Consider the following 18020-nt stretch of genomic DNA (forward strand, 5'->3'; position numbering starts at 1 on the left):
AGTCTTTACATTAATACCTATTATTAAAATATTTATAAATTCGAGTGAAGCTAGGCTACGCAGGTATTTAAAACGCTTGTAGGTCTTTGCAGAACTGTAAGAGTGCTTCAGGTTATTCTTAAATATTGACACATAACAATACTGCAGAGTAGATGTAATCCCAGCTTTACAAAGCAGAATGAAGCAGCTCTGAAACGCCTTGCTGTAATTCCTTAAGGCAGGATAATAACCCAACTGCACTGAGTACAATAGGGATCATTGGCCTAATGTCTTTGATGGGTTAGCGTTCATAAAAAAAAGTATTGAATTAAGTTCTCATTCTGAAAAAAGAAGAAAAAGAAGCTGCAGAAAATCGTGGCCTGATACAGACACGCATGCACTGGGGAAATTCCTGTCCCTCTGCCTGAAGGGAAGGAAAATGCTGTGAATTTGTATTCGCGAATAATGTAATGATTTTCAACACAACAACATGCTGCTTATACTGCAAGTGTACATTTTATGTCACCTATATTTCTCATTGCTTTTTCCATCAGAAACCAATTTCATTTAAATGCTTGTTTTTCTTTTTATTCAAATGAAGATTGGAGAATTGAGCTCTTAGACTCCCAATTTTCCATTTTCCAGCACTGCTGCAGAGTCTGTACCCTGCTTTGTAATTTTATAATGCGTGTTTGTGACAGGCATATCAAACCAGACAGTTAGTTTAGAATTGAGGTGAGTTCTTTAAATGCAAATTTTACTATAAACAGCAGAATAAAATCCTTCAAACACTTCCCAAGCCTGCCAGGAAGCAAAGCTATATTTAACTCATTTTGAAATTCATCAAATATATTCTGGGCTGATTCAGATCTTCAATGTGTCTTTGAAGATAACATGTAGTGGAAGTGTCATACAGTCCATTGTGTGATCGGGCACATCCTGAGATTCTTGTCAGTGAAGACGTGCGGTTGGGACTGGATTGTAGAAAGAAAAGTATGTGTGGATCTGATAACTTAATATTGATACCTTATTTGAAAACTTGAACAATCTGTTGCAAAATCCATATGCACTTACGAATTAGGGAAAAAAAAAAAAGACTCTTTTGTAGTACTTGGGGGAGAAAATGTTTTAAAGAAGTTCAGTAACACATGTTGCTGTAATAACAATTGGGAGCAGCTTCAAAATCTGTATAAGAGATCTTTGGATATTAAGAATGATCCATAAGAATCTGGTTAAGACTACTGTGTACAAAAGCAGGTGCTCCCAAACATGTCTTCCTGTCTTGGATCACAAACAACTGTAAACACAAATGTTCTTGATGATAGGGCTAATTATGGGCAGGAATAAATCTGTCAAATTCCATGCTTTGTGTTTTGTAAAATAAGACAAGATTCCAAAAGATTGTTTAGACTCTTTGTCTCTCTAAATATTATATGTATTGTGTATGTGTATACATGTGTATATATATAGTCATGCCTCTTTACCGTTTTGTTTATAAAAACAAATAGGAGTCTCAATTTGAAGAAGTACATGAAACAGTGATACAATCTGAATATATCAGCAAGATATTGATTACAGTATTTCTTGTACTCAAGTGTGACCTGACTTTGAAGTTCAAGATTATGATTTTTAATAGCTAGAAGGTGATCTTACAATTCATTAAAATCCTCAATCAAAACAAGACTATACATGAATCAGCAAATTTCATACAGAAAATAGAAACGGTGTCACGCTTCCAGTATGATTATTTTTGCAACTGTAGTTTTCTAATGTCAATTTGTCTTTGGTTTGTTCTAGTACATGACTGCTGCTGCACCTATGCAAGGGACCTACATTCCCCAGTACACTCCTGTGCCTCCAACAGCTGTCCCTATTGAAGTAAGTTTACCTCCATCCCTGAAAGCAGTGTGAGGGGGTAACACAACTCTTACATCTATGATTCCTCATTGTACCTGCTGTTTGATAGGGGCCTAAAATCACTTTATGGAATGGTACATCTTCCAGCTTTTTTAAAATTAAGATTTCACATTCTTTTTTTGACGTTATTTTCCCTTTTAATTTACTTATTATTTGCAGGGGCTCTTGTTTTGCTTTTGTTTTGCTGTACAGCAGGACGTGGAATAAAACAACAGTGATTATGACTGTCTTTTTTTCCCCGTGTACTTGGGAGGGGAGATGGGAAGCGACAGGAAAACAATCCCAGCAGGCAGACCACAAATGCAAAAGAGATTGCAAGAAAAGAAGATTGCAAGAGGGTTTGATGTGGTCCTTAACAAGTATAGGTAATTGCTGAAATATTTAGCCACCAGGAAAAGTGATTGAGCAATGGAAACCTTCCTCTTGTATATACAGACGTGGAGGATGCTGCACTGACTGAGTGCTTTTTCATCCTTGAGGAAGGATTCGCTCCCTCCCTCCTTGGGGCTGAGTCATGCTGATGACAGTCTAATGAGTAAGTATTTACTCAACCCTGTAGACCACAAGCTGCCGGGAGAATCAGGTCGGCCTCCACTTCTGTGCAGCATTATAAGGGCCACTAAGCACAGTGAGAGGAGAGTGCCTTGTCATCCTCTTCAATGTGTGCTTCTTTTTGGTGCTACTCCTTTTCATTAATAACTTCTTCCTTTCTGTAGGGTAATATGAGGTGTTCCAGGGTCTCCATACTTCTGCCTTGAGCTGTATGGAGTTTCTGAGTTGGTACTGTTGTGTTAGTGATACTTTTGGTGTGGCTCCACCAGCAGTCAAGTGAACTCATGTTTTTTTCCTAGTTCTGTGCAATTACTGAAATTTCTAAATGAGAGCCCTCAGAAAAGGCTTCTACTTTTTTTGTCACGCTGTGCCAGTCAAATCTTCCGGGTTGTTTTTTTTTTTGTTTTGTTTTGTTTTTTGCTTGAAGATAAGCAATAACAAGGCCATAAGCCTTGTTTGGTTGCAAATGGTGCATGAGTGCCTCTTTTAGTAGCTATTCTTAGGTACTAAGTGAGGCACAAATGAGGTACAAATCCAAATCAAAAGGAGATAGTGGGGTGGAGACAAGAGCGGCTCATCCATCAGTACTGACCAGTGCTAATAAGAGATTAATTTTTCCTGTACTCTTCTCACCATCACCCATTGTTATATTCATGCCCAATGAAGTAACGTGACATAGTAATCAAATATTATCTGAATATATAGCCAGTCTTGATCTGATCTAGTGATGCTCTTACTGCTATTGTTTATTTGTATAGGGTCTCTGCCCCAGAGAGCTTACATTCTCAAGATGGACAATAGCAGAATCATAAAGGCAAAAGAAGTACACAGGAAAAAAAAAATGCAGTCTCAACAGACATGAAGAATTTCTGAGAAATGGAGAAATGAAACTTCCATTTTTTTCACAGATAATATGAAATAAACTACCTCTTGTTTACATAAGACTCAAATGAAAACAAATCAAGTGGTTTGTGCTCCCTCTTCTGGCTCTGTTGTATGTGATACAGTAATAGTTTGTTCCCTGAAGAGATCTGGTAGTGCTGTTTTTGTGTCTCACATCAAATGTGAGAGTGAAGGCAAGAAAATAGATTGCTTTGAAAGCATGCAAAATTGCTAGATTTAATAGTATTATTCAGACTGTCCAAATAGTTAAGAAATGGAATGTAATGTTAAATCCATGCACATCAACTTTTGTGTATCTAATCACTTTTTTCAAATTTACAATTGAAACAAAACTTTATTGGAGCTTTGACTTAAGTAGTAAAATCTTTAGAGTTGGGTAAGTTTATCTTTGAAAGAGATCATGCATAAATGCACTGTGTACAGTAGTGCAGTGCTTTTCTAAGGCAGCTTGACTTCTGTTGGACATGTAATAGATTGAAGGTGGTGGACCTAATTTCTGCCTTTTATCGCATTGCAATTCAAAAGAAATGAAAGTGATTTCACTGCGAAGTTGGGCTAAGTACATGAACATCAGAGAGCTTTCCATTCATTATAAGAAAGACAAAAAGTAAAACCCACATTTCACTGAAGTCAGCAGAATTTTTGTCTTTCAGTAACCAGAGAAATGTTCCAAAATGCATAGGTGTTTCCCAATTCAGCTTGTGAGAACTGGAGAGGTTGGTACGCTAAGGAGGATTCTCACTGCTGGATTATCTCTTTGTGAGCTAATTGAGTTTGTTGTGTTAGCATATGGTTCTGCTTTTTCCGAGCTCTTTTAACCGTACAGTGCTCCAAGAGAAATACAGGAATAGTGATCTGGTACTGAGATTCTTTTATGTAATTAACTGAAATGAGTAAAAACAGTAACCTTTCATGTTCTTATTTGACTCCTTAGGGTGTTGTTGCTGATACTTCTCCACAAACAGTAGCATCTTCATCACAGGAAGCCAGTGGTCAACAGCAACAGATGACAGTGGAAACATCCAGTGAACATGCACCTGCATATTCTTACCAACAGTCTAAGTAAGCAAGCATATGCTTTTTAGCCGAAAGGTTTTCTCTCTTCAAAATAGTAGGACAAATCTGCTTCCTATTTCAGTAATACAAATTCAGCAGGTGCTTCATTGAGTTCAAATGAATTCTCTATACATAGTAGTGTATGTGGAACACTGCTGCATACTGTAGCATGCAGTATAGAAGTACTGATGTAGCATTAGTAGATGGCCTCATCTTAGCAAACTGTCCTTGAGTTTGTGCTTGCCGAACAACGCTCTTTGGCTGTTCTCTGCTTATTGTGGACTTGCAAGGATCTCAACAACTGTATTAACAATCATCATGCTGGGTTAAACCAGTATTTAGCATCAGAGGTTATACAGAGAGCTTAGATTTTGCAATGGTGAAATTATTATGGTACACATGTAAAAGTTAGTTTCTGAAAATGTGGTTAGTAAAGCAGTGTAAATTGCCCCAAGGTGGTATTTTTGAGAATGCAACTCCAGTGCCATGCAGACACCAAGTGGGCAGAAGCTGGAAACACAAGGGAAGCGAATATGATGATAAGACTGTTCTGTCCTTCTCCTATCCTCTGCTCGCTTTATTTGCTTCCTTGGAATACCTTGGAAAATTAAGATCTACACAGTGGCGGTGCTTTGAACACTTTCGATTTCAGAGTAATCCCCAATTATCTTTCCTTTTGCCACATTGGAATTGATCCTCAAAAAGATGAGGTTGCTTAGTCAAGAACTTAATCACACGTAGATTCCAGGAATTTGGAAGGACTGTAGGAATTTTGATGTGCTCCAAATGCTATCATTTATAAATACGTGTACATTAAACATCATTTTACTGTAAAAAGAGGAATTCTTATCTTGAAGAAAGTAGACAAAAAGACAAGAAAATCATGAGATATGTCAGTTAATGCATCATGACATAGCGCTCATAGTGCTCTAAGTACTAAGAGGCAAATGCTATGATATAGAAGTGATTAGAATTACACCAGTCTGCCAGTTGCTTTACTTCATTTATGACCTCTGGAAATGGAACATACGTTTATTTCCCTAGTATGTGAATGAGAAATGTGTCAAATCATGCAATGGCCCTTTTTGACTGCCTTGAAACATAAGCTGTCACTATTTCATATGTCACTGCCATATTTGTTCATATGTACATACCCCAAAAGCAGTTGATCACAAGCTTTATGCTGTTGCATCCAGTGCTGTATTTTGGAGACACAGGCTGTGTATGTGTACTTGCTCTGACATAAGCTTCTCTAGTACCTGTAAATAAGCGATGGCAAAATACTAACAGAATATAGTAGTCAAAGAGATAAATGAATGTGACAGTGACATCCTGTTCACTGGTTTTGATGACTGTGTTCTGAAAGGATTATGATCTGACCATTCCTGTTTTCCAGTTCCCTTTCACTCGAGTCTCCTAAGGTAAATGTGATCAGCTGCTTCTGGCATTTTTCCTTCACAGAAGAAGCTACACTGCAATTCTTTATTGAAATGAGTGCTGTATTCATGCTCAAGAGGTGATTTCTCACTTCCCCTGAGAATGGGATCCCTCATCTTTCCATGTCAGCTACAGCCTTGTTGCAGTTCTAATGGCACAAACATTTGTATTCAGAAGAATTGCTTTTTTAATCACGCAGGCTGATCCACTACAGATTTATTATAATTATTTTAACATTTTTTTATCTGAAATGTGCCCTATATTTGTGTCTGCTAGTTGTGGGCAGAAATGCAAAATAGGGGAAGCTGTAAAAAGAATCAAAATGGTACACAATCTGTCTTTAAAAAAAAGAAAGAAAGAAATTGAAATTGAAATTGAAATTCCTGGCAGAGTATTTCAGTAATCTTCAATGTGTAACAATTCTTTTTGTTTTTGCAACCAAAATAAAACATTACTAATTTTCTCTTTGAAGGGCACATTTATTAATAGCAAACATCATGCCTAGTGTACAACAGCTGTTTGCAAAGCAATGGAGAAGAAGTAATTAACTTAACCAGATAATGGTTTTGTCATATATGTGCAAAGAAAAAGGCAGACACTGGAAAAAATGGTTTCACAGGAGCTGATTAGTTAGGAGACAAATTCTAACAGTATGTTTCATTATTTTTATTTTCTTTGCAACTATCATAACATTGCAGGCAACAAAGGAGGGAAAATACAGGATCCTGTAATATCTCCGTGTGCAAAAAAATGAACCAAAGATAAAATTTAAGATCCACTCTTTTCATCAGTGTATGCATTGTTTCATTTAATATTCTGGATACTCAATTAGAGCATCCCAGGGATGTTCAGAAATGATAACTTCATGTCAAAAGCCCATCTTCTAGAAGTGGAGCAATATAGGAGAAGCAGCCCTCCGTTTTTGAGCAGAGAACTCAACTCTGTGAGGAAATCACCTTAATTATTTTAGACCCGCAGTGCCTCTTTTCCTCATAAATCTTTAATTTTCCACATAAAAGAGTGTGAAATCTATGAAGTGGCTTTAAATGGAGATTCTTCCCCCTGGAAATTCTACTCTCTTACTCCTAAACAAAACTGTCTGCTGCACAAAGCACTCTGATTTTAAATGTGGGGTGAATGCAGTTTATGGGGCCTTTTCTGGGCAAGCTCCATGCCAGGTTACGTTAGAGAATGTGCTGTGACCCTTTGATGCAGTCAGCCTTTTGGGTATATGGTGTCCACCCTACTCAGAAGGGCAGTAAAGTCAAGCAAAGTTAATTATAAAGAAATGCTTCAGAAGCCCAAAGAAAATATTTAATCCTTTTTTTTTTTTTTCCATATAAATCTGTTGTTACATTCAAAATGCTATTTTTAAGTCTTCGTGCAATGAAAATGTTCTTTGGCAAATTTAATGTTTAAAATCAGTGTTCATTTATGTTTACCATCCTGTGGAAGTAGTTGCTCTGTGGCAAATGTTAGGTCAAGAGCATTCTTCACAATTTAACTCCTTATAATAATGTCATTATTTTAGAACGAAGCAAGGCAAATGCCTTAAGGCTTGCAGAGGTAAAGGTGCTAGCTTGCTTTGTGTTGAACTGACATTGAAAAAGGATCATTTCTATGCAAGTTTTGGGGACTGTAGGAGATCCAGCAACTAGCTCTTACTGATAGCTCACTGATACATTTAACAATGTTTGTAAGTAGGATCTGTATCTCCCTAAGGATCTCAGATTGTCTTGCCAGTACAAGTTTTGTTAGATGTATTGTTAAATGTTGTGAAACCTCAAAAACACAAAATGAGTGCTATCTTCCTACCAAAAAAAAATTTTGATCGTTTAACTTGTTCTTTGTGCGAAATTTAGAAACACATGACACTATACATTCAAAAAACTTGAGTGCTTTGAATTAATATCATCTCAAATGTTTCTTACTTAGCCATAACTAGCTCATTAAGCAGGTTGTTTCATCGTCTAAGTGTTCTTGCCATCAGAAGATGTGTTCTTGTTAGTAAATTGGATATATTCCTTTTATTGTAATTTTATCCTTTATTATTAGTATCCAAAACAAATAGTGCCACTTAATATTATGAAAATATCCACTCTCTTATTCTGTTACTCTTGAAATATTTACACAGTGCTAAGCCACACATTCATCTCATTTCAGTGAAGTTAAACTGTCCATTAAGCATAGAGTTAACAGAAGTAAAGTCATCTGCTTAGGATGTGTTAACATCCCCAAAGCAGGAGTTCCCTACTTCTGCCTGGCTATTTTCAGCCTAGTGTCGGTATCATATTTAAACAGCTGCAAAGTTAGTTTAGCTTGGATAACTTTTAAAGAGAATTGGGTGGGAAAAAAAAAAGGAGAGGAGCCTGTTTCAAAGTTGTTTTGACTTAATGACCACTTTAATTCAATTGTTTTTACAGACAATAAACAGGACTGAAGAATGTCGGTCTGAAATCATTGCCTTGAATGGAGAAACTTCACTGAACAAGAAGTTGGCTTCCAGTTTGCACAGGCGTCAAATGAATGCTTTCTTTTTTTTTTTTCTACCTTTCCCAACGAAAACAAAACAGTGTTTTTATGTGCTGTGCAAATGGTTCCGTCATGTAGTCTGACAACTTTATTTTTTGCTTTTTTTTTTCGTTGTTGTTGTTGTTAACTAAAGAAAAAGCCCGAAGGAAAAACGCTGGGTTGACATTTCATCTGGACAAACATCTGAATTCAGAATTTACCTGGAGGTGTAGCTAGATTTTTTTTTTTAACAGAAAAACTGATGATGTCAAGAGGGAGCAAGTTGAGCTGAAAACCAATTGTCTTCCTCAAAAATTAAGCTACTCTTTTTCTCTCATTTTATTTTTCTTCTTGTTTTAAATCTAGAGTGGTTTTTTGGTTTTTGGTTCTTTTGTTTTATTTTTGTTTGTTTTTTTTTTTTAAAGAAATGTTTAGGTAAGGTTTATCTTGAATCTTAATTGCCTTAATTTTAAGGACGTCAAAGGCTCTCAAGGCAAGCTGTCAACGTCTTGTTAGAAAACCCGAGAATGAATTGAAACTGCTCACACCGGTGCTGGTGCAGAAGAAGTTTAATAGACTGAGTTTTTGGGGTGAACAAAAAATAAACTGTACAGTTTAAAAGAAAATGATTTTCTTCTTTTGAAGAAAAGTTGATGATAAAGGAACTGTGGCAACTGAAAGGATTGGAAAAATGCTGGGACTTTTATGAACTTTGTCTTAAGTGTTGACAGAAAAAAAATCTAGAAGGCTAAAGCATTTTACAGTAAAGTTATTGAATTGAGAAAAAAACTTGCTGCATTATAGAGAATGCAGGGTTTTTTTCTTGCAGAATGCAGATTTTTTTATTTACAAAGCGTGATCGCTAGCGAAAGCATTAGTGCTTTTTATCTGCAGTCTTTTTTATGAGCTTTAAGAAGTTTTTAGTCTGCTTTGCTTGTCACATTGCAAAAACCTAGCTTAAGAGCATTAAAAAAAACTTAAGTAGATAGGAGCTTATGGTCAAAAAAGTGCAAAAAAAAGCAATAGATAGAAGAAATTGTTGACAATTTCTGTAGTCTTTCCTAGTTGTGAACAAATGCAGCCTATGGATGGCCTATTTTATACCAAAGATGAAGTGACACCCTAACGCAGTCCAGAAGATAGAGGTTTTTTTTTCTTTTTTTTTTTTATCTTTATTTGACCTACATGGCCGGACCAGTTCTTACTTTCTTGTTTGTTTAAACTATCTTCCACTGGTGTTTTACATACTGCATATGATTTTAGTGGAAATTTCAGAGTAGTTGGTATTTAACGTTTGTTGATGGTGTGCTTTGGAGAACATCGCAAAGCGAGTGGAGTGAGTTACCAACTAATCTGTCCAGGTGGGCTTTAATTTTGATGAGTTTTTCTGTTAAATTGCCTGATCTTTGGTATTTCTACTGAAACAACAGTCTTCCTTCTGAATTCCAACACACCACAGATTCATTTCTTCACCTCAGTCTTTGTCATCGTCCAGCATGCATAGCCACCTTAATTCTGTGTTCATTTTTCAGTGATGCATTTGAATTGCCAGTTAGATGCAACAGAAAGCAAACTTGATCTTTGTTCTCATTTTAGCTCTCCCAAGCAAGCAAAAATGTTGAAAATGACTTATGCTAGTGTTGTCATCCAGGCAGGAAGTTAATTACTCTTCTCTGCTATGATTTCTGTTGTCTTAATATGTTGGCTGACAATCACTAATTAGTATGATTAGGCAGAAAAGACACTAACTGAATTGAATCCACTGAAACTTGTTCTAAGAATGACATTGTTTTCCATAGAGAAGTTTGGATTATGGCCCTTGGTTTTTCCAAGCAACCAAAAAAAGTGGTAAACAAGTCAGAAGAGGATTTTTTCCTTAAGGAGGCAGAAGAGAAGCAGCAATTAAAATATATACGTACATACACATGTATCTTTAAATAGAAATTAAACCAAACATTTTTAAACTTCTCTCCATCCAGAAGAGAGGGGAAGCTTCATCACATTTATTGTGGTGCATTAGAGACAGGGTATCCAATAAAAATAATTAAATTAAAACATATATATTGGATCAATCTGATTCAGCCACACAATTCTGAAAAGAGATCTGTTTCCCTAACCTGACTTTTAGGGGAAAAAGTACACAGTTATTTTTTTAAATTGATAAAACGAGATCATATTTTTTAATGTAGTATGGGGGGGGAGGGGGTTTCCCAAGTAAATGGCTGCTAGATATGCAACATATAAAAGAGAGGAAGGGGAGTTCATGTGGTTCTTCATCATAGGAAGAAGGCCTGATTTTCAGAAGTTGTAAAACTTATGCTTTCTCCAGAGTAGCTGTGATATTCAGCACTTCTGAAAACCAGATGATGCCAAAGTAAAAGAACAATACCCACAGCCTGTTTTTAATTCAGAAAAACAAAAACAAAAACAAAAACAAAAACATATAAAGACACTCAATCATCTCTTTCTGTTCCACATGCTGTCGCATTACTTGTTGCTTTTTGAAAGTGGCACTTGAATTTTGGCCTTGGAAAAAGGTTCCCTCTTTATTTGGAGGGCATATGGGGGAGAAATCAATCTAGCCTTATTTTCTTCCTTTCTACACTTACTCTCTTTCTGTCTCTGAATTCTTTGTACAAATAGAGATAACCCCAGGCACAATTCAGTTCAATATGAAATAAACATATTTGTTTCTGTGTTAGTTCTAATGTGACATACAAAAAGTCTCATTTACTATCAACAATGAGGCTACAAGGTAGCTACCATGTGGCTGATGAATATGCTGAGGTACCTTCTTATTTCTATTCAGAACTCTGCTGCTTTATTTATACATTCAGAAACATTTTTGTTATTTTTTTCAGCAAACAAATTTAAGCAATCTCAGTGTTTTTTATTAAGCCAGGCAGGCAACATGGTATAACGATGCCTGTCACTTTAAAGTGTTTCAAGTGCGTTCGTGTTAGAATTGTTCCTTTTTTTCCCATGCTGCAGTGTTTATTAGTGTTTGAAATCAAAAGAAATAAAGCAAAGAAATGGAAGAAGAAGAGGAAAGAAAATGGATTCCCTAAATACAATTGATCGTCTTACTCTTCCCCAAAAACAGTGAACTGGTACTTGAAAGTCTATGAGTTATAAAAAATGTGACATTTGGGTATAAACAGTCATAAATATTAAGGTAAGAAAAAAACTTATTGGGAACATACAAATTGTATGGAAATTGGTAACTTATTTGTAAAAGTTACAAGTTGAGATAAAAGAGAACAGTTGAAAAGCTATACACTGCATGGTTGTTGTCATAGCACTAGAACACTTGGTGGCTTCTGAACTCTAAAACTGGTGTTCTTTATGTTCAGGCTAGTAAGATTTATCGGAAAGTTCGCTATAGTTATCTCTTTCAGTTGTTGGTTGGTTGGTTTTTTGGTTGTTGGGGTTTTTTTTGTTGGTGGTTTTGTTTTGTTTTGTTTTGTTTTGTTTTTATTTGGAAGATCTGAATTTGTAAAGTCAATATCTATGTCTTGCCAATTTAGCTTTAAATATCATGAGGGTTCCTGAAAGGTTGCAGAAACAACTCCAGAAGTCTAAGGCAATGGTGCCTGTCCCAGCGGTCTAGAAGCAACATCAAATCCATAAGCTGAACTGCGTATGTACTTTCCATCACACCTGAATTCTTGTAAATAGTCAAATCTGAATATTCAGGTTTGGTATTTTTGTTTTTACTTTAAAAGATAAATACAGGAGGGGTGTCAGAGAAATACAAATTATGGCTAGAAAATCTGAATACCTGGGCTCGTCGCTTGAGATTGAGGAAAAAAATGGATACAGTGGAACTGAAGAGAGTATTATATTTGCAGATGCAGTGTAGATCGGGTCACTGAAAATTCTTGTCGTTCCCAATGAGATTGCTGAGGGACTCTTCTTCCTATCTGGCTCTACTGCTGGTTTTGTAAGCACTTTTCACCTGTGACAGTCAGGCCTCAAATTGTGAATGTCCTCCTATTGCCTTCCAGTGAAACAGACTCTTGAAATGTCCTTAGCTTGTGCTTACTTGTATAGTTCTGTTTACCAAGAGACTGCCTTGGTTGTGTTGGTCAAGAAATCCACTGTAATACAGAATGAGGCATATCTGAGAGCAATTGCATCACATTGTATTATCTTCTGCTATGGATGCATGCCCAACTGTGGAAGATAAAGGCTGGTTATTAGAGAAATTGAGGGCTTAAACTTTCAGTGGGCAGTGGGCTGAAGAACTCAAATGGATTTTTACACAGGTAAAAATCAAACAAAGGGTATTATTTATGTATGTATGTGTAGCAAAACTCAGCAAATTTGAGGAAGCCTGCATTGTAATAAAGTTTATTTTTAATATGTCATAGTATTTGGATCTATATTATGTTGTTTATGGTACTGAAGGATGATAATGATGCAAAGTGTTTAACAAATTGCCGTGCTTCATGATTTTAAGCTTGATGGTTCTCCTCATGCCACTTCATTTTAATGCTGAGGTTGACATGAGCAAAACAGGTTTAGGCAGATTCACTGAACTTCCACCTCCAGTAAGAGTCATGCTAAAAAGTGATAATGTGCTTAAAGTAATGAATCGATCCATTTTTCGTGGTGAGACCAAATGTGGTAGTTGAAGATAGTAATGTTTGATGCACACATGGTCAACATTTCCTTTCAAATCTTTATTTAACATGAAATTGATCCCAAAACAAAAAAAGTGCCCTAGGGTAAGGGATTTTACAGATCTTTCTAGGTAACCCATGTGAGCTGAGGAAACAGTCACGGTGTGATGGAAGTGCAAAACAGAAAATAACAAAAGCACTGGCGTTTGGTGCATTGGTCTTTTCTGTTAGATGACAATTGGCTCTAATAATAATGATTCTTCTCATTTCTGGTATTCATATACACAGTCATGCACACATGCGTTCTCAGAAGGAGGGCTGAGTGACTGGCAGACTTCTCCTCTCCCTCACTGAAGCAGATTTCTATAATCTTAGCACATAGCAAAGATACAATGGAAGGAGAGTTGTTTCCCCTCAAAAAAGAGCACCAACTTTTTCTATATTGCTCCTGTCACCCACGTAGATCAGAACTCTGTACCCCAGAAATTTATTCACCTTTGTGCCTCAAAGCAGGCTGAAGAGACCTTTTCTTCTCCCCTTTATTGCTGTTCTGTGTTAAAATTAACAGTAAATTGAGAGGAAAGTTGTCAAAAAAGTGGAAAGAAAGAAAGAAAAGAAAAACTGTTGCTTTAGTTTTCCGCGATGACAAAAGTGCTTGTCTTTGTTTCGCTCAAGATTTCATTCACCAACAGTGACAGTCGCATTCTTTCACTTGTGATAAGTAAAAAAATATCAGCCTTTAACAGGTTCACAAATCCATGTTTCCTTGTAGAGTCAGAATCTGCAAGGTATAAGCACCTTCCAAGATCTGGAACTGTTATCCTAAGAGAGTATCTGCCCAATGTTAATTTCTGCTTTTCAGTGTCTCTCTCTTGGATACTAATGTTATGAATTTGGTGGAATTTGCAGGCAGTTATATTTTTAAAAGCTCAAAAATGCAGCCTAGAGAAGAGAACGTGATGTTATGTAACTAAAGTATTATGAAATATGCTGTATTCCAGAGTGGAGAAAAATTCTATCTTTTGGAGGCAAAACATTTTTGTGTAAAAGCCAGGAAGTATACAGAATTCATATAGGAAAATTTAATTGTTTCCTTTTTAAAGGAGAATGAGCAGGTTCTATCTATAAGGAAAATCAAAGCAGCTTTGAAAGCAGATGAACTTCCTATCAAGAAATGTGCATCACACAAATGGGACAGAGGTTCTTTAAAGCCCTTACAGACCTCACTGTAGCCAAAATGTAGAATACAGAACCTCCATGATCCATTAAATTATGAATCTTATTTATATGGGCATCTGTGTGCTGATGTCTCAGAATGTCTTTGAAAGATCTGTACTGCTATGATTTTTTTTGATGTTTTCCATTTGTACCACAATCCTAATAGCTGCCATTTTCCCACTCCTGGGGCTTTCTGTAGATCAGTGGATGTTAGGTTTAAACTTCTGTTTTCTTTGATGAAGCTTTCAATAAAAAAATAAAGAAAGAAAAGAGCTGGGTGACTGTGTTCTTATGAAACCATTGTGCAGAGGTTTCCTGAGGCCGAGGCACATATGCTGAGCACAGAGGGAGCAGCAATGGCTTCACAGCAACACCTGCCTGCTCTGCATCTTCACCAAGAGCCAGGAAAACATCGGAGGGATGGGATGGCTCTGCTGCCCTAACAGCAGCACCACCACCCACATGTTAGGAGGTGAAATATGGGAAACGCTCTTGCACCAAGACTGTTTAACACTAGTGGGTACCTGCTGTCTGGGCCCTCGGCTGTGCTCACCTGCCAGAGGAACTCTTTCTGAGGAGTGACTCTTTCTTCGAAGAGTGACTTCAGGGCAAATGTTGTCACATGGAAGACAGAAAATCTTTATTTACAGAGTAAGTGCAGCCCAGGCAGTGATAGTGCAAGCCATACTTCATCTTGAAAGGGAACTGGAAATAAATCGCCTTGTTGGCCACATCTCATGGGGAACAAGAAAGCCATTTGGCGTGCTTCCCCATGGCTGCCTCAGTCAGCGGCTCTCACATTGCCACGCACGCATCTTCCCATGAGAGCCATTCCTGTGAAGAAGGAGGCAAAGGCAGGCAGGACGTTTCCAGTTACTTTCCCTTCTGCCAAGGAGCTTTATTCCAATGTTGGAAACTGCAGCATGCTCTTCTTCTCCCAGCCTAGCAAGAGTGTGGCTTTCTCCTTCAGTGTTCCATGTGGTTTGTGGTGTTGTCTGCACCCTTCCCCTCACATGCTTTTTCTGTTCCATGATGTATCCGTAGGTGAGCTGCTCATTCCCTTCGGTCCCTGTGCCTCTGCTCCTTGTGCCACTGTTGCCAGTCTTCAGAAGACCATTCTGTGCAAGTCTCCATTTGACTTAGCAGAGCACAATACATATTAACTTGATACAATACAACAAGATAACATGAGTTATCATGATAACTCATGACTGACAGAAGTGGTCCTGGGGCTGCACTCAACACAGGAGGATTTTGGCAGGCAAATATTAAACCTGTCTGGCAGTAGCATGCTGCCTGGCACATCCAGTGATACATCGCTGAACTTATTTGGAGGGACATAAATGATAACTAAATAATCTTCTAGTTGTGTACACCACTTTAAATGGAGAAATTGAAAGTTGAGCTGTTTAAAGTGATGCAAAGAATTATTTAAAGCTAAACAAGCTTGAGTCTATAGTGTGTTTAGCTGAGGAATCTAAGTTCTGCTGCGCTGAAATACTTCTGAAAAATTCTAAATGTCCAAGAAAAAGACAGAAAGCATATTTTGCACTTATTATTTTACTTTTTTCATCATTTGTTACCAGATAATACATTCCCTATCTTGTGTAGAATTCAGCCATTGATACACTGCCAGCTGAAAACTGTAAAAGCTCTCTGAACATCATTCCTGTGGGATCTAATCCCACATTTTTCAATCAGAAGTCATTTCCTCATTAAAAATTATGCTGCACCACACTGCAGCCCACTTGGGTACTCTTTTCCTCAGTTAGAGCAACTTTTACCCAATGACAGTTTCATATAGAAATACTCTGCAGTGGAACTCTGGCTCACCTAGATTTTCCACATGTGATCTGAATGTTTGCCAGTTAATCTTAGCGTTGTGAAAAAGAGGTGTTTGGACACTTAAAGCTCTTTTTATGTAGAAGAATAGGGAGAAACAGAATGGATAGATCTCACTGATACCAAGGCACAGTAATTAATAACTGGAGAAAAGCAAGAAGGAACTTTGAGGAAGGTAAAGCAATAAGGAAACAATCATTTTAAGCTTCTTTCTTTCTCTCTCTCCTTCTTGGTAGACACGTGCATCCATCCAACAGAATTAGTGTATATCCATTCTCAGGTGCAGTATGAGCCCATACACGTGTGTCTTCCTGATCCTAACCACTTGCTCACCTGTGCCTAAGCAGTGAGTAGAACTGAACGTGCCATCAGGAGAAGTGGATATCCCAGTATCCACAGCCCAATGCCGCCTTTCTCAGTTTGTGCTGCAACTTCCAGCAGTGATCAGTTGTCTTCTTAACAAGCATGCCAGCAATCTGGTTTTCTCGTTGTGGAGGCAAGTCTCCAAGAGGCCCAAAAAGTTTGAAGTTTCTTTAAAAAATGTTTCATTTTTACAGCAACTCCCACTGGTTTCTTAACTGTGTCTCTTAGGTATTATGTCCAATGTATGCTTCCAAATCAGCAAATAAGTATTTGTTAGGGCAACATGCAGGGGCCCCAGAGAAAAAAAGTCATGCTCTACAAAGCTTATGAAGTGAAGGAAAAATTATCCACTTAATCCAGTAAGAGATTTATATGTCTATTGGACTCTCAGTTGGAGCTGAATATGATGAGCTTCAGCATTACTGGTTACTTTTCACAGCAATAGTTGGCTGTAGCACAGAGATCAAGGACTGCTTTCCAAAATGTTTCCCTTTTCATATATTGATCCTACTATGAGGGCTTTGGAATGTAAACAGCTGTTTGGAAACAGCAGTTCTTAGAGAGCTCTTAGAGATCCAGTTCAGAAGCTTGAGAAGGAACTTAAGGGTAGCATCTCCTGCTGAGAAGATACAGTAGTTTCAGCTATGACTATGGTATTTTCTATGGTAGATTCAGAATGACTGCTACCAAAATTATCTTGAGGTGGTATCTTGTGCAGAATGGGATGGTTTAGTTGAGATATTTCTTCAATCCAAAAAAGATTATGCTGGAAGCCCAAATGACTTTCAAACAATGCTAAAGCTTTGTGCAAATATTAGTGAATAACTCAATGTTACTTATAGCAAGGACTGAGTATTGATGCCTGTGACAAGGTTGTTTCTATTACATAGGATGACTGAATTGCCTTTGTGGAAGAGGCTCTCAACTAAACAGGAGACATTTGCAGTTGCTTACGTTATTTGTTCAGAGAGCTAGCCATAAAACTGTCCCTTCTTTGGCCTTACATGTGCATTGAAGGGTATGGAGATGTTTGTCTGCAAGTCACATTTTTTCTTCTCTTTCCCTTTGAAAACAACCTGTTTGCAGCAATAGAACAAGGGGCAACAGGAAGAAATCGAGATGCAGGAATTTCTATATTAACACAAGGAAAAACTTTTTCACTGTCAGAGTGATGGAGCACTGGAACAGGATGTGGAGATATTCAAGATCTGTCTTGCCACCTACCTGTGCGACCTGCTATAAGGAACCTCCTTCAGCAGTGGGTTGGACGCAAAGATCTCCAGAGATCCCTTCCAAACCCTGCAGTTCTGAGATTCTGTATTCACTGTAGTGAAAAGTTTTGTGATTCTGTGGTTCTGTGTTCACTGCGTACTGGAAACAGAGTCTGCACTCCTAATGAGGAATGTGCCTCTCAAGAACCCTGTCCCTGGACAAAGGATACTTCCATATCCAGGACTTCCCTGGGCTGCAGCAATAGTCCATGCATTCGCGTGAAATGTGTGTATTATAATAATATGTTTCAGCTCTGGTAAGCAGAGCTGGTATCAGTCCCACCCCACTTGCTGCATCCTGTCTGGCATGTGTAGTGTGAGTTTTTTCAGGTGACTTCTATCATTT

At 37.5% G+C, this 18020-nt stretch overlaps 1 protein-coding gene across 1 annotated transcript in view; it reads left to right on the forward strand.

Moving 5' to 3' along the window:
- RBMS3 (RNA binding motif single stranded interacting protein 3) overlaps positions 1-4417 on the forward strand; it is a 687926-nt gene extending 683509 nt beyond the window's left edge. The window contains 2 exon segments of the mRNA XM_048952200.1: positions 1777-1857; positions 4286-4417. Of these exon segments, the coding sequence (XP_048808157.1) occupies positions 1777-1857; positions 4286-4417 (213 nt within the window).
- The last annotated feature ends 13603 nt before the right edge of the window (positions 4418-18020 follow it).

This window comes from Lagopus muta, chromosome 7 (assembly GCF_023343835.1).
Source record: "Lagopus muta isolate bLagMut1 chromosome 7, bLagMut1 primary, whole genome shotgun sequence".
Lineage (NCBI taxonomy): Eukaryota > Metazoa > Chordata > Aves > Galliformes > Phasianidae > Lagopus > Lagopus muta.